Raw genomic sequence first — 21,654 nt, 5'->3', positions numbered from 1 at the left:
CACTTCCCTCTGAGATGCCCAGCCCTAGGACCCCAGCAGAGACCTAAGGGATCATGTAATCTGCTCTCTGCCCACAGACAACCACTCCAGTGTAGACCGCTCCAACCTGCCGCTGTCAGCGAAGCCTGGCTCTAGAGTCCAAAGACCTAGGATCCAAGCCTGATTCTTCTGCTTTTTGATCTTAGGCAAGTGTTGTAAGTGCTCTAAGCCTTTGTTTTCTCATCTGTGAAATAGGGATATGAATAGCACCTACCTCAAAGGGTCACCGTGCAGATGACATGAGATCACAATATCGCATTCTTGAAATGATGCCTTGCACATTAGATGCTCGATGCAGCTTAAATTTTACTACTACTGCTGTTATGATGATGATGATGATGATGATGATGACTACCTGACCCAGGGTATCATAGGCCTTTGGTTTTGTGATCAGTTGCAGGTTTCCAAGGTATGCCTATGCCTGGCCCTGCGACAGGGCCAGAACCCATATGGCAGCCTCCCAGGAAGCCTGCCCACCGTGGCCCTGGGACAGCAGATCTGAGGTTGAGGCCCACTCCTGGGTGTTCCCATAGCGCTTTGTGGAGAACAACCCCTTTAGGTTTGCCTCAAATGACCCCTTCTCAAGAAGGCCTTCCCTGCCCACTCCATCTGAAATTGCAAACCCCCAGCACTCCCGATTCTCCTTCTCTGCGTTCTTTGCCTCCGTAACACGTAGTGCCACCTTTCATGCTACGTATTTTAGTTATTTTTTTTTCTTTTTAAAAATTGTGGTCTGCCTCTCCGCTCTAGAATGTAAGCAGGAAGAGACTGTCAACTCTGCGGGGCTGAGCAGGCCCAAGGCAATTGGCCAAGAGATAAGCCAGATACCCTGGTCTGCTAGTTAATAACTACAGGAGAGTCTCTTCCTTAATCCGAGCCACAGTTTTTTCCATCAGAACCACAAGCTAGGTGGAACTGGTGGTCTCCAAGGGCCTCCTCAGCCCTGGCTTAGAACATTCCGTGTTTTTGTGCTGCTTCTCGTGATACACAGAGCAGTGCCCCAGCCTTCACATGTAGGAGGCCGTGTCACAAGCACTATCAGAGCTACAAGCAGGATTCCTCTGCCCCTCCACCTGGCTTCCCCAAGCCCTCACCTGGGCTTGGGAGCAAGGCAGCTTGGTCCCCCGCTCCCCACAAGTGGTAGGAGTATTCAACCTTAGCTCCCCGTCCTGGCTCGTGGGGCCTCAGCTGATGGCCTCCTATGGTCCAATGACATTGCCACAGGTCGTGGCCAGCAGCATGCTCCCCTTCAAGGTGCCATGACTGGACACAATACAGGTTCATATCCTGGTGACTCCCCTGTGGTTTGCAAATGGGGTAAAACAACCCCACAGGACAGTTGGTCGGTTCAGGGATCACCAGCTCCTGGGTGCAAGTCCGCCTGGAATTCTGTCTTCTCCCTTATTCTGAGTGTGAGGTCATCTGCTGGGGCCCAGAACAGGAAAGGCCAGAACCCGGCACCTAGCACCCCAGCCCCTGTCTGCTCCAGTGCTCTGCCAGGAAAGAGACCCCGTCTGGAGAAGGCAGCTATCTCCATCGTAGCTTGGGGTCCCTCCATGGGTGCTGTTGACCATATTTACTAGGTGACTGCTGGGCGCCAAGCACTGCTTTAGGGGCTGTGGGGAGCATAGTAAGCAAACATGGATATGGTCTCTGCTCTCTGGCTCTGCTTATGTTTCCAGGGCAGAGGCGCCATCAGCGCAAGAGCCGGAGGCACGTTACAAAGACTGGGGCAGGAAACCCACAGTCTGCGCATGCACGCGGCAGAAGCTATGAGCGTGGATGAGACAGCTGGAAAAGAGTGTACAGAGTGAGAAGCAAAGGGGCTTGGGATGGAACCTGGGGAACCCCAACATCTCAGACGTGGGCAGAGGAAGAGATGGTAGGGAGGAAGCAGTCAGGGGGAGGGGTGGGCCTGGGCATCAAAATCTCCTGGAGATTTCCAGGAGGAAGGAATGATCAACCATCAAATGAGTCCAATGAATGAAAGGGAGGTCCAGGCAAAGAAGAGAGGTCTCCTTGTTAGGGATGGGCACCGTAGAGTAGTACATATGGAAGGCTGCCCGTCCTGGGCTCCAGAGCCAAGCGGAAACAGTGAACACAAGGAGGAGTAAAGCAATGTTTATTGAGCACCTATTATATGTCAGGTCCTCTACTTGGGCCCCCATATGCCTCTTTCTTTCTTTTTTTTTTTAATTAAAGATTTTATTTATTTGACAGAGAAAGAGAGCACAAGCAGGGGGAGTGGGAGAAGGAGAAGCAGACTCCCCACTGAGCAGGGAGCCTGATGCAGGGCTTGATCCGAGGACCCTGGGATCATGATCTGAGCTGAAGGCAGATGCTCAACTGACTGAGCCACCCAGGCACCTCCCATATGACTTATTCTTACATTAATTCAGTCAACAATTTTCTAGATGCAGGGACTTCATATAAGCAAAAACAAGTCCCCTGCCCTCATGGATCTCATAGTCTCTGGGGAAAGGGGAGGCACGGGGAATAGGAGCCACACGTGAACCTGAGCAGCAGACAAAGAAATGTGAAACCACAACTGGGATAAGGGTCATAAAGGAGGAGCACGAGGTCCTAATGAGAACCCACAATACTCGGCTCTGACCTGCTGGGAGGGCAGGGCAGACTTCTCTGAGGAGGCCAGCAAGCTGAGATCTGAAGGACAAATAGAAACAAAGGAGGTAAACAGAGGAAGGGGGAGTGTCTCAGAGGGAACCGCATATACGAAAGAACCTGAAGGTGGCCAGTGGGAGCAGAGTGGAGAAGGGGGAAGGCAGAGTGAGTCAGGGTGTGAGGATGGAGGGTGGGCGGGGACTAGATAAGGCTTCCCGGGCCATCATGAGGGGTTTTATCTTTACCCTACAAGCACAGGAAAGCCACGGAAGGGCTTTAAACAGGAGAACAGCACAATCAGTGTTGTGTTTTGGAAATGCCACTCTGGCTGTCATATGAAGGGAGGGCAAGATATGATTTGGGCCAAGCACCAAAGAAGCTATTTGGCTGAGTCCAGTAAAAGATGGAGACAAAGGAGACTGAAACAAATGGGTGGATTAAAAGATGTTTGGGTGTTGTTGACAACAGCAAGCACTTGCATGTAGCTGGTGCTCACAAACAGCAGGCTGGTAAAATAAATGATGGTAGATCTACATAGAAGAATCGAACTGTAAACGGAGTGATGAAGGTTACTAGGTGCTAAACAGAAAGCTTGACAAGATCCATTGTTCAGTGAGAATGCCAAGTACAGAAGAGCGTGTGTAGCATGGTGTATTTGTGGAAGAAAGGGAGAAATAAGAATATACAGTGTATTCATTTTTTCATAAAGATGCAGGGGAAGGGGGCGCCTGGGTTTCTCAGTCGGTTGAGCAACCAACTCGTGATTTGCTCAGGTCATGATCTCTGGGTTGTAAGATGCAGCCCAGAGTCAGGCTCCATGCTCAACAGGGAGTCTACTTGAGAGTCTCTTCCTCTGCCCCTCCTCTCTCTCTCTTTCCCTCTCTCTCCTCTCTAAAATAAATAAATAAATCTTAAAAAAGAAAAGATGCAGGGGAAGGCTACTGCCCATCCTCCATAATAAAGGTGGCTGGTTCTCTTGTGTGTATCCGGGGTGGGGATGTTGAAGTTGATGGAGTTGGGGTGAGTTCCCTCATGCCATGCCTTATGTTATCTTGATGTTTGAATGTACTACCTATTTAGAAATTAATCATTGTTGGGCACCTGGGTGGCTCAGTCAGTTGGGTGTCTGCCTTTGGTTTGGGTCACGATCCTAGGGTCCTGGGATCAAGCTCCACATCAGACTCCCTGCTCGGTGAGGAGTCTGCTTCTCCCTCTGGCTCGTGCTCTCTCTCTTTCAGATGAATACATGAAATCTTAAAAAAAAAAAGAAATCATTGTAAAAGCCCAAGTTACTTAGGAAGCAAACTGATCAGGACTGGTTATGGGGTTGGTAATGTGGGCGATACTGAGAATGACTCGAAGGCTGAGGTCTGTGTACCTAGATGAAAGGGGTGTCCCTTGCTCGGCATAATAAGAGGCAGGAGAAAACCACAGGTTGGGGGAGGAATATGGTGTGATCAGTCCAGGACAGGCTGAGTGAGAACTACCTTCAAAGAGTAAGATGAGAAGAGAGAGACAGGGCAGGAGCTGGAGAAGGAAGTGGGGTCAAGGAAGGCATTTTGTTTGTTTCAGTGGAGGAGAGAACTGAGCACTTTAAAAGCAACTGGGAAAGACCCAGTTGAAAGGGAGAGTCTGGCTGTCCATAAGAGGGAAGGTTTCACTCACTTGATAGGGTCGATTCTCCAGGAGAGGCAGAATGACAGGGAACCCAAAGTACATGCAGACGGTTGCTCCCAGTGAAAGGAAGTTCCTCTATTATAACAGGACATGAGTGGCCAGGGAGGGAAGACTCAGGAGCCCATTTGGCTTCAGCCTTTGTCCCAAAGCCTCGTGGGGGAATATCCCTGGAGACTGCACAGCTGTCTGTGGTGGGTTCTGTGGAGGTGGTGGCTGGGGGGGGGTGCATATCTCCCTGTCTCCGTTGATCCCAGGGTCCTGATGTTGACTGCATGCCTGTCACACCCCACAGCTGTACTTGCAACTTCACAAACACCTGGCCTTCACAACATTCCTGTGCACCCTGTTATTAGTATTAATCCCATTTAAAAGTTGAACAAAGTAGGCTCAGGAAGGATCGTGGTCACATGGCTAGTAAAAGGCAGGACCCAAATCCAGCAGAACCCAAATCTCCCGATTCCTGGGGCCATGGAGAGGTCCTGATAGAAAGCCATGGAGGAGATGGGATTAAGGAAGAAACCAGACTCAGAGGCCCTGAAGACACCTGTGTATTCTGAAATTCCCTCCGGATGGGAAATTCCCTCTGGATGGGAAAATCACCCAGGGGGTGATTTTGCGATGTCTGGAGACCTTCTGGTTGTCACAACTTGGGGTAGGGGGTTGCCCCGGCACCTAGTGGGTAGAGGCCGGGGATGTTGCTAAATGCCCTTCAGTGCACAGGCCAGGCCAGATAGCATAGAGGCCTGGGGCCGAAAAATGCAGAACCCAAAGCTTCAAAAGCTCAGGGGGCCAAGCAGTTTCTCATCGCCTCCCCTCTCCCTCCACAAAAGCAAGTATCTTCATTGTTGCTATTGGCTTTTCACTTCTGCGATGTGTGCGTCACTGGAAAACATTCCAACAATGCCACAGTGTTTAAAGTATAAAATAAAAGCCAGTCCTCCTCCCTCCCATCCTAACTCCCCAGAGATAACCCTTGTTACTGTAAATTTTAGTGAACAGGTTGAACACCACAAGTGGAAAACAACTTGTTTTTCTCCAGTCAAGTCTCTCTGTGACCTATTTCTTCTCTGCCTCTTGGGTGAAAGCTCCTGAAGAGCCATAACTTTTTCAGCCATTTTCAGAGAATTAAAATAATCGTCCTCCAATGATGCTCAGGAATGAACATGTCCAGTACATTGTCACAGATTAAAGAAACTCCAGACGTCACTAAAAGTGAAAGCTTTCCCCTTGTCCTCTGAGGGGCCTATCAGGCCCGGAAGCAAGGCTGCCATAGTGGACAGGTCTGTGCTCCCATGTTCCTCCCTCCTGGTTGCAGGCGAGGCCCCTGTAAGGATGCACTGTCGTTTATTTACCCAAGTATCAGTTGGTGGGCATCGAGGTCATTTCCAGTTTTTTACCTTTATAAGCAATGTTGTGACATCCTCATTGGTAAAATTATGCCTTTGGCATAAATTCCCAGAAGTCAAGGTGCCAAGCTGTGTGTATTTAAAACATGAATCCTCTTTCCAGAATGTTCTCCACAGCCATCGAATCCGTCTATGTGCCTACCAGTAGAGACTGAGAGGGCCCATTAAGGGTCTGGGTCTCTATTTCTCTCTCTCTCCCTCTCTCCCTGACTCTGTCTCCGTCTCTCTTTCTCCTAACACAGAGCCTGGCACATACAAAGAAGACTAAGAGTTAGCCGGGCATCCCGCAGCTCACAAGCCAAATGTGAAGTCTCTCCCAACCTTCTCCTTCCCTCCCTTGCCCCTCACACTTCTGTGGATCCTGGGTCCTGAATTGCTCTTGAATCTGTCCTTTCCTCTCCGTCCGTGACCAATGCTGGAATTGAGGCCTCACCTTCTCTTGCCCAGAAAAGTTCCTTGCTGTTCCTCCCATCTCTAGTTCTGCCATCTCAGATCCATTCTTGACCCCTCCAGAGGGAAGGCCCTAAAACACCGTCCCTCCGGTCGGCCTCCCTTCCCACCTCCAGAGGCTGGCTCCCTATGGTGCACTCCACAGGGCAGTCTGTGGCCCATCTTCTCCCTGCTCCTGTCACATCTACTGGCTACACTCCAGCCAGCCACATGACGCTGCCCACCTGCCTCAAGCACAGCAGGCTTTGGCTCTTTGCCTGTGGCTCTCTCTGGCCACGCTCTCCTTCTCTTCTTTTACACGAGTAGACATGCGCTGGTTTGTGGCTCCGCAGCGTTCATTCCTCTCCTTTACTTAGATACCTGCTACTTTTCAGTGAATTGCCTGCCTCACTGGGGTAAGGTTGGTGAAACAGTCAATTCACGCGTCTGCCTGCTACCAGGGGAGTCAAACGGACCTAGCCTTCTTCTCCCCAGCCCAGTCTAGCCAGGGAGCAGGCATAGGACAAGGTTTGGTCACTGGATCCTCTCTTTGGACTTTGGATCCGGAGCAAGTAGTATAAGAATAGAAGAGATCATTTTCATCCATTTCAGTGGCAGCGCCTTCATCAAACCGTCCCTACTTCCTCCCCCCTCCCCCCGCTCCTCCCAATGCTGCCTTTGCTCCTGTTTATATCCAACTTGGTTCTCTAGCCTTTTCCTTCATTGTGTACTCTCCTTGTAGCCTACCCCCGAGCTCCCCAAATTCCTTTCTCTCATCAGTTAGTCAGAGATGGTTTCTGTTGCTCGTGACCAAAAGTTTCTGAGAGAAAGCCCAGCTCCGATGTCCCTTCCTCTGCAAAGCATTCCCTGGTTCTCTGAACATTCTCCTAGCACTCTGTGTGAAGGGCAACCCCCCGTTTTTTTTTTTTTTCATGTCCCTTCCACTAGAGTAAGAACTCATGTTGGTCCCACCATGGTAAGCTCAGTGCCTGATCCAGAGTCAAGCACTTAAGGCAACAAACATTGAAGGACTAAGCTAATGAAGTGGAGCTCTGCCCCTTATCAGGGACTTGGGCAGGCTCTCGTCATGCCACAAAAACAATGCCAGTGGCTGCCTCCCTTGTGAGACAGGCTGGGGATAACATGAGCGGATTTCTGTTTGGGGCCCTCATTCTGTCTGTGCCAGGGAAGATGGAGTGGGAGGAGGCAGGGAAACAGGAGTGGGGGGTGGGGAGGTGACTGGTGGAGCCTCTCAGGTGGGAGATGACAGTGAACCGGATTAAGGGGGTTACAGTGGGAACCGAGAGGGGAAGGGGCTGACTGGGGAGATCGGAACCGAGCATTAGAAGTGAATATGAAACTCAATTGCTTCTGGTAATTCTCAAAGCACAAGCTGGCCGTTTGAGATGGCTTCCCTCCCAAGGAGGTGGCGAGGGAGCACATGTGTGTGTGCACGGACGACCGGACGACCGTTAGGGAGGGTGTCACACAGTCTCCAGCATCCCCCTCCCACCACCAGCCACCATGAAAGCTGCCTGGTCTGTTTTCTAAAGCGCTCCCCCAGGCAGCAGCGGGGAGAGGGGAAGGGGGGCCGGCCACCCACACCACTCAGCAGAGGTGAGCTGAGGAGCAGCCAGTCCTCTCATCCTGCTGCCCCCAGCCACTACAGGCTGCCAGGTGCCTTATTTGGGATGAAAGCTTTTAAAAACCCATGTGTATGGATGGTCATGCATTCATTTTTGTTCATTTCACTAATACTCACTGAGCCTGGAGCACGCAATGTGCCATGGACGCTGATCTCAAGAAGCTCGGGAGCTGGCGGGGGAGAAGATGCGTAATCAGGCAATTAGGAACCAGTGTGAGCGGGAGGTAAGCACTGGTTGCTATGGAAACACGAGGAGAGGCCACAGCTGCTGCTCCTCTCCGAAGAGTGGTGGCAGGCGAAACAGGAGGCATGAGGCAGGCAGACCTGCTTGCCAGGCCCAGGTCCGCACGGCCCGGGCGACTAGTCTGGGACAGAATCTTCTGGCACAACGAAACCTATCACCTCTCTGCCCCTTCACTGCCTCCCCTGAGAAATGAGAAAGGGGAGCACGATACAAAGGCCAAATGAGACCCTGCGTGTTTGTGCATGGCCCCTAGCAGATTGAGGCTATGTGGTCGGTGCTAGGCATTTTTTTCAAAACATATTTGTTGGTTGGACGTTTCCCAGGATGCCGGCCACCAGAGGTAGAGCTGTGAACAAGATGGACAAGGCCCCTGCCCTCACAGAGGTTATAGTAATTTGAGAGGAGAGACTGATTTAAAAAAAAATCACGGCATAAGTAATTACTCTTGTGATGAGGATCGTGATGATGCCACCAGAGTGGTTCAGAGTAGGAGTACACTAGGGGGCCGGGAAGAAAGACTTCCTGGACGAGGTGACATTTCAGCGAAGATCAGGAAGAATTAGTCAGCAAGGAGGTGGGGACGCTGCGTTCCAAGTACTGTGAACAGTAAGAGCGATGGTGCTGAAGCAACAGGGAGTCTGGTATGTTCCAGGCAAGGAGAGGAGGTCAGAGGAAACGGGTGGGAAGGCACAAAAGCGGTGGGAATGGGGGATGAGGGAAAGATGGGGGGGCGCCAATGAATCTGAGCCTCTGGCTTGTGATGAGTTCGCACTAGATCCTAGGATGACCCCCAAAGTGCCGATGTTACTCTGACTCCCATAGCTGATCAACTTACCTGTCATGACCTGAGGCGGGGCCAAGATCGGGGCGCTTGACTCAGAGCCCACTTGTAGAAGTTTCTGGAGTACTAAAGCTGCCAGAGCCCTAGGAAGATGTTTAGGCCCAAACTCTTATTTTGCAGGTGGGAACACTGAGGCCCAGAGAGGAGGAAAGACTTGTTCAGGGTCAGTCCCCCGACAAGCAGAGCTATCAGGTCTGGAACTAGACCACCCAGGGCTTCATGCCTCTGCAGAAGTCTGAAGGTGGGGTGCTTTTTGTTTTTTAGGAGGTACCATGGTCTCTTCCTCTCAAGGTAACCGGCACTGTTTCCAGTTCTTTCTTGCCTTCTTGCACCTCCCCTAGCGTTCTTTTCAAAAAGGCACATTTTCCTTAACCCCAGCTCCTCATTTGCTTATCCCCCACCCTTCTATTGTGATCGGGGTAGCCAGGGGCAGGGCTCGGATCCCAGGAGCTACTCCTGTGCCAGCAACTGCTGTATCTTCCAGGTTTACCCTAGCTTCTGCCCTTGCCACTCCCCCCAGTCATGTTCCATGAGCAAAGCTCTCCCTGATGACATGGTCATACCACCTCCCCACCCAGGCAGGCCCCACCATACGCTCACTGGCAGAGGCTTTCAGCCACTGTCTAATACAATCTCTCCACTGCCGAGATGAGAACAGTGAGGCCCAGGGAACGGAGGGAATCCACCCAGGGTCAGGCCCAAACGATCTGCGAACTATGTTCTGGCCTTTTGACCCCTTGCCCTGCCCCACCGTCTCCTAGTATCATCAGCTGGTTTCCTTCTCTCTCTGTTGCTGGAAGCACAGATGCACCAAGGGTTGAAGGGAAGCCCTATGGGTAGAGGGTGGCCCACCGCTGACTGAACAGAGGCTGAAGGGGGAAGAAGGAGGGAAACCTGTTCTCTGCCTCTCTAGCTTGGCTGGTGTCACATGCCAGCTAGCCCTCTACTCACTCCCTGTAACTTGGGGCCAGCAGTTAAACATGGATAAAGGAAGCTGCTCTATGTCTCCATCAGGAAATGCCCCACTTGGTAGTCCTCCCTTTTAGTCAGAAACTGAGGCCACTGCATTCTTCCTGCCTCAGGCCTGGAAGTAGCCAGCTTTGGAGTTGATGGCGCTGGGCTCAAATTCCAGCTCTGCCACCTCTAGCTGAGTAGGCTTGGACAATCCCTTACAATCTCTGAGCCTCGGCTTCCCCATTGGAACATAGGAATTGCTCCCTTACCAGATAGCTATAAAGATTACATGAGCGAGTGAATGTAAAGAACCTGGCAGATGATAGGGGTTTGACAACTGTTAGTCTCCTCCCCATGCTCTGGGCTTGCCCCACCAGCCCCACTCCCAGCAATCTCTACCTGATTTCTGCCGCAGATCCTTGGGGAGAGGCGGGACCAGATCTTGGCAAGAGCTTCTTGGCTCTGGGGAGAAAAGAAGGGAGCTGTGTCCCACAGTGGACTGTCCTAATCCCAGAAACTCAGCAGGAGGCATGCAATGTGAAGTTAAGCCAAGGGAAAGGATGAAGGGCAGGAAAGATTGGAGGGACAGAGGAGGAGGCAGGTGGTTTTGGAGCCCGTGGGAAGTCAGGACAGCGGGGAGAGGGCCAGACAGCATGGGGACCCATCCTGCTGGTCCAGGCAGTGCCAGACGATTAGGAGAGACAAAGGAGGAGGCCTCTGGGATGCAGGCTGCTTGAACCTCTCTTGATGGCAGCTACACTTAGGTTACCCTGGGGCCTAGCATCTCTGCCTCATTGGGATCCATCCAGGCTCCAGCATGAGACTCAGCCCAGCCCCACCCAGCTTCAGACATCTGGTCCCCCACCCCACATCCCTGCTCTGTCCCTACTACCTTGAGTCAGGCTCAGAGTTTGTTGCCTTCATTGTCTGTCTCCACAGCCAAACCCCTGATCCCCATTCCGATCACGGTTCCCTTTTGATCCATTTTTCCCTACCACCCAGACATTCCCAAACATCTCTGACTTAGACTTTACAATTATTCTTCACAAGGAATTCCCCTCTGTCTCCAAAGTCATCAGCGTTAATTGCTACAAAGAGGACTTAACTTTGAGGCTCTGGATGTATTTGGCTGAAATTGATCCACTGGCTCACCTGCCCCCTCTTACAGACGGGGGCGTGGCCAGAAAGATGCCAAGTGGGGGTCAGTGAAGTCTGGGGCCAGGAGTGGCCCTCCATCTCCAACTCTGGAGATGACTGAGTCCATGGCCTGGATCAGAGCTGACTCTGTAGCTGGGATTAAGGCTGAATTTGTGACCAGGTTCAGGGCTCAGTCTGACCAGGGTTCGTAAGTTTCTTTTGGTCGCAAGCAACAGGAGTTCAACTCTGGCTAACTGGGGCAGAAGATAAGACTGTATTTCAAAGATATTGGGCTGGTTTTTGGAATTGATTGATTCAAACATGACTCAGCTCCAATCTTCTCAGTGTCTGTGTGTCTCCTTTTGAGTTTCAAATCCCTAGGAGAGGAGTCTAGTTGCCCCAGCATGGGGCAGGAATCTGTGCTCCAGGATCAGTCAAGCTAGCCATGGTGCAGGGCCACACATTACCCGTGGAAATGGGAAGGACCCAGCCCTGGGAAAAAAGCAATCTGGTATCATCTACTGAAATTAAAAGGCTATACATCATTCATCCTGGCAATCCTACTTCTGGGACATTATTCCATGGAAACGAAAGCCCTGTCACCTAAGAACCTATCAGTACAAAGACACGTATCACAGCATTGCTCACAGTGTTAAAAACAAAACAAAACAAAAAACCAAAAAAACAACCCTGAAAATCATAATCATCTATCAGTAGGTTGATGGCTGAATAGATTATGGCAAATCCACAACATGAATACTAGGCAGCCACTGAAGATTAGTAATTCAAGCTCTACCAGTTGATTTCAGGGGGTATTATTTAGTAAGAACCGCAAGAAGTGCAAAAATGTATAGATGATCCCATTTTAATAAAAAAGGACAAGGAAAAACCCGTGCACACAACACACATATACATATACTCATAAGTATACATCTATCTGTATATGATTATTTACATATAAAGAAAAACATGAAATAATGAATATTAGGTTACTGAAGTAGGTTATGGAGAGCCGTGATACAGATAGAGAAGGGAGACAAGTACACAGAAGAAAAGGCAATAATTTTTTTAAAAAAATGCACATAGGATTTCGTTTATGAGTGTATCTAACATTATATAGGCACACACACACACACACACACACACACACACACACACATATATGAAATTAGCAGTACATGTTTTCCCCAGGTTTTCATTTGTGCTTTACTTTACTTAGAATTGTTAATCTATCTCTATATGTTTTGCCTGCCAGGAGATTTTGTTTTTATGTAATTGACCCCCCCTTTTTTTTTTTTTTTTGCTCTTGTATGTTTTGTCAAACTTATAGAGGTCTTGTCTCCTTCAGGATTTTAAAAAACCTTCCCCCGTGGTTTGTTTTAAGTACTTTTATAAATTCATATTGACATTTAAAGAAAACACCAATTAGGAGAAGCTATTTGCAACTGTACAAATATAACCAACATCTGGTCTCTGGGATATAGAAAGAATTCCTAGAAATCAATAAATTGGTACAACTACTTCGGAAAATGGATTGGCAATATCTGTTGAAGTTGAGATGCTCCTATTTGTGTCCTGGCCCAATGAGCCCCACTTCCTGGAATTTCTGCCCTCGTGTAATTCCCTTCCCATGAGTGTGGGCTAGACTTAGTAGTTCATTTTTAATAAGCAAAATATGGTAAAAGTGTTAGGCTGTCACTCTTGAGATCTGCCTTGAAGAAACGTTAAAAGAAATTTTTCAGAAAGAAAAAAAATGATATAGGTCAGCAACTTGTATCTACCTTTAAAAACAATAGAGGATTTGAGAAAGAATAAATAAAGTATAAATAAGATAAAAGGTTGCGTTTTTCTTCTTCTTAACTGATCTAACAAATAACAGTGTGTTCAAAAAAAATAATAGCACCAATGTAATGGATGTTAATGGCTTATGATAAGTGAAATGAATGAAAGCAATGTTATAAGGGCCAGGAGGGAGGAATTGGGAATCCTGTTACAAGGCACCTGCACCACCCAATAAGTAGTGTCTGTCATTTGAAAATGGGCTTGGATTAGTTGTAAATGTACATTGCAAACTCAAGGGCAGCCACTAAAAAACGTAAAAATAAGCAATATAATTGAAATTATAAGAGAGAGGAGAAAACGGAACCTTACAAAATGCCCAATTAAAATTAGAGAAGGCAGAAAAAAATGGAAGACAAAAAAAAGAGAGAAACAATGAACAAAGGCAATAAATAGGAAACAGTTACAAATATGGTAAATACTAATCCAACTATATCAATAGTCACTTTAAATGTGAATGGTCTGACTACACCAGTTAAAAAAGCAAGGGAGGATCAGAATGGATTAAAAAAAAAAAGACCCAAGTATATGTTGTTTACAAGAAATCCATTTTAAATATAAAGACACAGAGAGATTAAAAGTAAATGGATAGAGGAAGGTATACACACCAACATTAATAAAAAGCAAGCTGGAGTCCAAACAAAGCAGATTTCAGAACAAGAAACATTATCAGGAATAAATCCGGGCATTACATAATGATAAAGGGTATCAGTTCAGATCTGAGGATCTGAAGAAAATAAATTTGCTTAATCCGTATGGCAGGTACATGCAAACATGCATTTTATATTCTACTTTTCTGTATATTTGAAATATTTTAAATTTTTTGATAAAAAATGCATCCTTTCTTGAGTACAAAAAATATATAGAGATTAGGTTTACTAATTGTGTTGTTCAATCTGTCTATATCCTTATTTATTTTGTAGTCTATTTGGCTCATTTATACCATTAACCACATACAAGTGTGGTTAAGTCTACTATAATAGAAAAATTTCTGATTTCTCTTCATATTTCTAACATATTTGCCTCATATACTTTGAAATCACATTGCTTGTCATAGGAAGTTTATTGACTGTATCTTCTCTGTGAATGAAACAACCTGTTTTGTTCTCTTTAATGCTTTTTACTTTGCGTTCTTGATTTTTCTGATATTAACATTGCTACATGTCTCTTGCCTTCTTTCTTCCTTCTTTTTAAAATTCCTTCCTTCCCCTCCCTCCCTCCTTTCTTCCTTCCTTCTAGTATTTAACTGGCATATATTTTCCATTTCTATAACTGCTTTAATTGAAACTCATATAAACATCATATAACCGATTTCAAAAAACCAAAATACTTAAAATGAGAGTCTGCTTTTTTCTAGGTATTTTCTAGGTATTCATCCTGCATACTGATATATACGGATTTATTCCTGCCCTTTTCTAAAAATTATCCTTTCTTGTTGCCTCCCATCCCACTTCTGCCCTTTGATAGATTGAATTTTTCTCTTTGTTCTACGTATTATTCTTTTAGTGGTTTGACGGTCGCACATACATAATATTTCTATTATGTTGCGACCCCTAATATTTCTTGTTCTTTTATTATGCATTTTATTTCCAAGAACAGAACTTTGCTATTGTTGTGAACATGGGGAGTCTTTACATTCAATGTAAATATTAAAGATGCATTGTAAAGTGCAATTAAAAAAAAAGAGTTCACAGTTCAGTAAAATTATACAAATCCAAAAGGTATAGCTATGATATTTTTAAACTGCAATGCGATTACCAGATCGTGAACAGGTACTGCGCTTCACCACTGATCATTTCTTTGGGCTAGAGAAGCTTGATTTTGTAATTAACAGCAACACATTCTACTGTAAACAATTCAATTGCTTCAATTACCAGGTAAAAAAAAAATTACAACCCTAGATGTAGTTTTACATTTTCCATACTTCTAGTACAAGGCATAACATATAACATAGGATATGATATATTATTATAATTACTTTAACATTGGAATTAATCAGAAAGAATTCGTAGATTTCATCTAAAAAAAAAAGAACAGAAGGGAGTATGGCTAAATGTTTAACATTTGTTAAAGCTGGCTGTTGGTTACATTTTTTGCTGTCCTTTTCAGTATCCTTGACGATTTCATCATTTAAAATGAAATAATGCTTTGGGGCCCACCCTGATTTGTCGAGAGCAGCTGCCGCCCCCGCCACATCAAGGGGGCGGGCCCCACCGACGCCACAATCACTTCCTCCGCAGCAGTCGCCGCCCGCCCTGTTGCTGTCTGCCGGGGGAGGAGCTGGATCCAGGAGCAGCGGCTCTGGCGGTCGTGGCGGTCGTGGCGGTCCGAGGGCTCTGCGACTCCTGAAAGCGTGCGGGTGTCAGGACTGGGTGAGTGAAAGGCTGTTTATTTCCTCAATTCATCCGGACGGGGCGGTGGGACAGGTGGCCGGGCATGGGGACAAGGATTGGGGGTCCTCTAGCGAACAGATTTTCAGGCTCGCCCCTCGGGAAGGGGTGGGGCGGACGCAAGACCTGACTGCAGAGTGAGGCCTGTGTCCCCCGGCCTGTATGGGGGCTCCATCCTCCGTCCCCCTGCCCCCTTTCGTGTGGCGCGACCCCTACTTGAATGGCTTTAATCGCTGCTTGAGAGGGGAGTGGTGGTCGGGGCCCTCTCCTCCTTCCTCCCTTGTTGGTCCCTTTGCACAGCACTCCATGGCCTTTCTTCCCGCATTTTGCAGTTGTTTTGCTGAATGGTAAATTGTTAAGATTTTTAGGTAAATATATTATTGTTCCCAGGAAAATAATTGTTGTCAGAAAAACAAATTATTCCCAGGGAGAAACTAGACCCTCACACGCCTTTTCTTTCTTTTTCCCCTTCCCTGGCCATTGGTTTGGATTTGCTGTTTCAGCCGATAGCGTTTTCCCCGTCCCTCATTATGACATTGCGGCCCCCTCCCCCTCCCCGTGTTTTGCGTGTGTGGGCATGGCACACACACGCATGCATGCATGGCACGCGCGCGCACACACGCACATGCACGCGGGCATACATACATACACACACACACAAACCTTTCACTGCAGCCCCCTCTCCGCAACCCCCATACTCAAGGTTCTGGCACATCCCCTTCCCCTTGCATGCATGGACACACACACATACACACCCTCTTGCACACTGTCACACCCTCCAGTGCCTTTCCCTGCTTCTCACTGCCTGCCACATACACACCTCCAGAAGCAGCCCCCTCCGTCTTCTGCCTCTGTGTGCTCTGGTGAACACACACACACACACACACACACACACACACACACCCCTTCTGGGGCTGCCTTAGCCCCTGCCTGCCACATACACGCATAAGGATATCCTTTGATTGCTGGCCCCTCTTTCATATGCCACATATGTATATACACACCCCACGCTCTCATTCACACAGTCCTCACAAATGCTCCCAGCCTTGCTCCCTGTCTGCTACATATGTGCGCAGACAGCCCTCCTTTGCTGGTCCCTGCGGTGCGCACACGCACACTCGCATAAATCCTTCTCCAGGGCCACCAACTCCCCTCCCTGCTAACCACCTTCGTGAATTCATGTATTTCTTGGATTGCTGACCCCTGTTCCACCCACCGGCCACCCACGCGTCCCTCTCACGGATGCATTTGCTCACACTGACATGTCTCCATTGTTGCCTCCCATTTTGCTGAACACACGCATGCAGACCGTGGCCACCCCGTCCAGTGCCACCAAACCCTTTCTTGTCGGCCACAGACACGTACACAGGCGTCCCTCCACAGAGTTACAGCCGCTGCACATACAACCACGCACGCGCATTCTCTTTCTGTCACGCTTACACACACCCCTCCCCTCTGAAGCCACCCCCCCTGCACCTGTCATTTTCCTACCCACATCCAGAATGGGTCTCATTCTGATACTGACGCCTCTTCCCAATACACCTGCCCCCCTCCCCCTACAAACACAGACTTCTCTTCGCGGCATGATGGCTGGTCCCCCCCTTCCACCTGCCCCTCTCCTCCTGACAGACACGTCGGCACTCATGAACACGTGGTGATCTATATTTTCCACCCTATTCCAATTTGCATTTCTTCTGTCTGTCTGCAGGGCTCAGAAAAGACGCAGACACCCCATAAAATAACCACAGCAGTCTTTCCTCTTCCATGTTGGCATAATTCCCCAGTACTTCCCCCACCTTCCCAGCGTCCAGTCACCCCCCCATCTTCTGTCAGATTCGCCCCTAAGTCTGGCTTTCCTATCAACCCAGTTTTGTAATCATTTTGCCAACATTAAAAATGTGTTCCAGGTCTACACCTGACAGTCACTGGAATGCTACTTCAGGCCTTAGAAGAAAGTGAAACTAATTGTAAAGGCCCCTTATTCTTTCTGTTACCTGCCTGCTGAAGTGGAAATAGATCTCCCTGCTCTTTTATTCCGAACTGATTTGACGTCCCCATCTCCAAAGCTTGTGCAGGGAGCAGGAACCTTTCCACTCGAGCCCCAGCTGTATTGGAAACCCTCCTAAGTCAGAGCCATGGGTCAGGAATCTAGCAAGCCTGTGTGGCCCAAGCCAGCAGGAGGGTATCAGTCCAATACAGGCAGGAGGTATGGAAGAAGGCATGCTTATGTCAGTTTCAGGCCATCCACGAGCCAGCAGGAAAGGATTTCCAGCCAGAGAAAGACGGCATCCGAAGTCCCAATGCACAGATCAGCCCCCAGTCAAACCACCAAGAGGAGCCGGTCCCCCTTTTCCACCACTCGTCGTAGTTGGGAAGACAGTGCGAGCTCTGGAGCCAGCCTGAGTGTTGATAATGAGGACTACTCCAGGTACCCACCAAGAGAGTACAGGGCTTCGGGTAGCAGAAGAGGAATGGCTTATGGACATGTTGACTCTTTCGGGGCAGATGATAGCGAGGAGGAGGGGGCTGGGCCTGTTGAGCGAGCGCCAGTTAGAGGGAAAACTGGCAAGTTTAAAGATGATAAGCCATATGACACAGAGAAAGGGGCAAGGTCTTTGGCTGGGGTGCCCCCGCAGTTCTCTAGCTTTAAGCATGATGTGAGAGAGGAGCTTGACAAGTTAGACCCAGCCCCTGTGGCAAGACGCTCTGCTAGCAGAGCCGAGTTCCTGCAGCAAAATAGCATGGCCTCTCAGACATCTGCTGAAGGCAAGGTGGCTACCCCTGGCAACAGCCTGGAGAGGCAGAGGCGGGCGCAGAATTTACCTGCACGTCCCAGCAGGGCTCCTGTGAGTATGTGTGGTGGTGGGGAAAACACCCCAAAGAGTGCCGAGGAGCCGGTGGTGAGGCCCAAAATCAGAAACCTGGCGAGCCCCAACTGCGTGAAACCGAAAATATTTTTTGATACTGATGATGATGATGATATGCCACATAGTACTTCCAGGTGGAGGGATGCCGCCAACACTGCCGAAGGCCGCTCCGATGGCCTCGCAAGAAGAGCCAGAGGCGAGACTTCAAGCGGCTACTCTGAGCCGAAGTACCCCGAAGACAAGAGGGACGCCAGGAAGGACCAAGTGAAGCCAGAGAAGGTGCCAAGACGCCGACGAACCATGGCCGACCCCGACTTCTGGACGTACAGCGACGACTACTACAAATACTGTGACGAAGACTCCGACAGCGACAAAGAGTGGACTGCTGCTCTGCGTCGGAAGTATCGAGGTCGAGAGCAAAATCTGTCGTCCAGTGGGGAGAGCTGGGAGACCCTGCCGGGGAAGGAAGAGCCCGAGCCCGAGCCTGAGCAAGTCCGAGGGAACGGCAGTGCAGGCGCCAGCCCCAGCCCCAGCCCCAGCGCCGGGGCCAGTGGCGGTGGCGGAGGTGGTGGAGGCGGCGGCGGCAGCGAACTTGAAGAAATCCACGGAGCGTCTCTTCGGGAAGAGGAGCAGGCGTCCCCCAGAGAAGGTGAAGTTCCTTGGCTCCAGTACAACGAAAATGAGAGTAGCAGCGAGGGGGATAACGAATCGGGTCAGGAGTTTCTGCAGCCTGGAGTGTTCATGCTGGATGGAAACAACAACCTTGAAGACGACTCCAGTGTGAGCGAAGACCTCGAAGTGGATTGGAGCCTCTTCGACGGGTTCGCAGACGGCTTGGGGGTGGCCGAAGCCATCTCCTATGTGGATCCTCAGTTCCTCACATACATGGCACTTGAAGAACGCCTGGCCCAAGCGATGGAAACCGCCCTCGCGCACCTGGAGTCTCTGGCCGTGGATGTGGAGGTGGCCAACCCGCCGGCGAGCAAGGAGAGCATCGACACTCTCCCCGAGATCCTGGTCACCGAAGATCACAGCGCAGTGGGGCAGGAAATGTGTTGCCCCATCTGTTGTAGTGAATACGTGAAGGGGGAGGTGGCAACCGAGCTGCCTTGCCACCACTATTTCCACAAGCCGTGCGTGTCCATCTGGCTTCAAAAGTCAGGCACCTGCCCCGTGTGCCGCTGCATGTTCCCTCCCCCACTCTAAGATCAGGGCTCTTTACTCCTGGTCAGATGATTTTCCCCATCTGAAACCCACAATACTGCAGGAGCCCTCTCAAAATTAACAATTGAAATGAAAGCAATGATTAATCTACACCTGTTGATTCCTTGTGATTATTTCCAATGTGAAAATGGTTGTGTGCGATTGCATTAAAAATCACATTGTCTATCTTAGAGGTTAGAAAAGGAAGACTAAACCTTCTAAACGCTACTTGAGATTGCAGTAAAAACATACATTTTCTAACCTGAGAGTTGAAATAAGTTGCATTTGTTTTCTTCGGTAGACTATGTTGCTGTTAACCGTAACGTCAAGTTTATCTGTTAACTATGTCCAGAAGGCATCATCATTTCTGTTGCATGTTATGGGTTAATGTTCCTGTAATTGCAGTGCCGTAAAAGCTTATTAAAGTTCTTCTTTTGGTTTTACATGGTATAGTGAAATTGTTTGGTTTTGTCTAAAATGGTGGTACTAAGTGACTTTATAATTGATCCCTTGCACCTGCATCAAAAATAGGGTTTTGTGGATTGTTGGTTTTTTTTTTTTCTTGTGTTCCCAACAGTAGGACAACTCGAGTGTCCCTGGAAATGCTGACTTCAACAACAGCAAAAAATTAAGGGTTACGATTTCTAAAAGTAGGATTAAAGTGTATGATTGTCAAACTACTCTAGGGGCAAAGGTCACACAGAGTAAGTACCCTGTCAGTGTGTGAGAAGGAAAGAGACAATGAGAAAGCGTGGTGGAAATAAAGAACAACGGTAGAAACAAATCCAAAATGAGTATGGGGGGGAGGAGTTAAAAATCCCCTTTCAAGAAATAGAAACTCTCAGAGAGGGGTGCCAGGCTGGTTCAGTTGGTAGAGCATGTGACTCTTGATTTCGGGGGTGTGAGTTCAAACCCCATGTCAGGTGTAGAGATCACTTAAAAAAAATCTTAGAAAAGAAACTCTGAGAGGAAATGGGCAACCCCCCCCAAAATAACAAACAAATCTCTGTGCTGACTGTATACTTTGACACAGTGACACAAAGGATTAGAATAGAAAAATATATGCCAGACAAGTGCTGTGGCAAATATCGATACCCACTTACACAGAGTGAACAGGTTTTAACATTTGGCCATATTGGCTTCCAATCTCTCTTTCTCTCTCCAATAAATAGAATTTTTCAGGCACAAGTAAAGTTCCTCACCTGTCATATTTACTTTCCTTCCTCCACAGAGGTAAGCACTAGCCAGGAAATGGTGTGTTTACTCCTCGTCTGTGTTTTTAGACATATGTGTGTGTATGTATATGTATATGTGTACATATATATGTATATGTTTGTATATATCCATAGCCAATATAGAATGTTTATGTTTTCTAAGTGGACATAATTGATAGAATGTATGTATCGTTTTGCAACTTGATTTTTTCACTCGGCATTGTTTTTGAGATTTAACCATTTTGATACGTATAGCTCTAGTCTGTGCGCTTTAACTGCTGTATAATAGACATTCAGTTGTATGAATCATCACAATTTATCCATCCCCTTATTGGTGGGCGTGTAGGTTCTTCCCAGTATTTTGCGGCAATGAATATACTTAAAAGATGTCTCTCTGTGCACATGTGTGAGTTTCTCTAGGCGTGAGTACGTGGAGCTGAAGTTCCTGGGTCTTTAGGCTCGGAAGGGAAATTTGGGGGTCCTTTGCGCTTAAGCATCTTCATCCTAAGCAGTTATTGCCAAACTGCTTTCCCAAGCAATTGTACTAATGTATGCTCCTGCCGACAGTTTATGGGAGCTGTTTTTAGCTCCAACAGCCTGGATATGGTTAATGTTCAACCTCATGGGCGATCAGTGACATATAAACTAACAGGACAGTGAAGCATACTGTGTCCATCAGAAAGCCATAGTTTCTCTACATGATAACATCTAGTTTGGGCTAGGAAAAAACCAAGAAACACGAGGGATAGCAGCCTTCTTGGAGAACAGTTTGGGGAGTAGCTACCTTTCAAGATGCAAAGTGGTGTGTGTCTTTCAGCCCAACTTAGATCCTTGGTGGTATGGAGCTACTACTGTGGAGCAGTTCAAAATTGTATGTGCTGATATGGAAAGATCTCCAAGGCACACTGTTAAGTAAAAAAAAAAAAAACCCAAAACATATATATATATATGTGTGTATATATATATATACATATATATATATATGTGTATATATATATACATATATATATATGTGTATATATATATATATATATATATATATAGTGGAGCAGTATGTACAGTCTTCATGTAAAACAAAACCTTGCAAAACCAAACTATATATCATAATGCACCAAAGTGTCTGGGAGGCTGCATACCTAACTGATGG

General features: G+C 47.9%; 1 protein-coding gene across 4 annotated transcripts; it reads left to right on the top strand.

Annotated features, from left to right (window-relative positions):
* The first annotated feature begins 15,085 nt into the window (after nt 1-15,085).
* On the top strand, nt 15,086-19,736 carry PJA1 (praja ring finger ubiquitin ligase 1). Of its 4 annotated transcripts, XM_040630697.1 has the most exons (3): nt 15,119-15,205; nt 17,131-17,651; nt 18,216-19,736. In XM_040630697.1, exons 2-3 carry the CDS (start codon nt 17,359-17,361, stop codon nt 19,294-19,296), a joined length of 1,374 nt encoding a protein of 457 aa, XP_040486631.1. In that variant the 5' UTR covers nt 15,119-15,205; nt 17,131-17,358; the 3' UTR covers nt 19,297-19,736. The 4 variants fall into 4 exon arrangements, with proteins under 4 accessions (XP_040486627.1, XP_040486631.1, XP_040486623.1 ...); XM_040630693.1 differs by having other exon boundaries at nt 15,086-15,205; nt 17,457-19,736; XM_040630689.1 differs by having other exon boundaries at nt 17,131-19,736.
* Nucleotides 19,737-21,654: the final 1,918 nt, after the last annotated feature.

Source organism: Ursus maritimus, assembly GCF_017311325.1.
Source record: "Ursus maritimus isolate PB19 chromosome X unlocalized genomic scaffold, ASM1731132v1 scaffold_X1, whole genome shotgun sequence".
NCBI lineage: Eukaryota > Metazoa > Chordata > Mammalia > Carnivora > Ursidae > Ursus > Ursus maritimus.
This window is presented reverse-complemented; position numbering and strand designations above follow the sequence as displayed.

Bases quoted from the DNA above. Each gene is read 5' to 3' on its own strand.
- PJA1 (XM_040630689.1), top strand. From the start codon at position 17,359: ATGGGTCAGGAATCTAGCAAGCCTGTGTGGCCCAAGCCAGCAGGAGGG.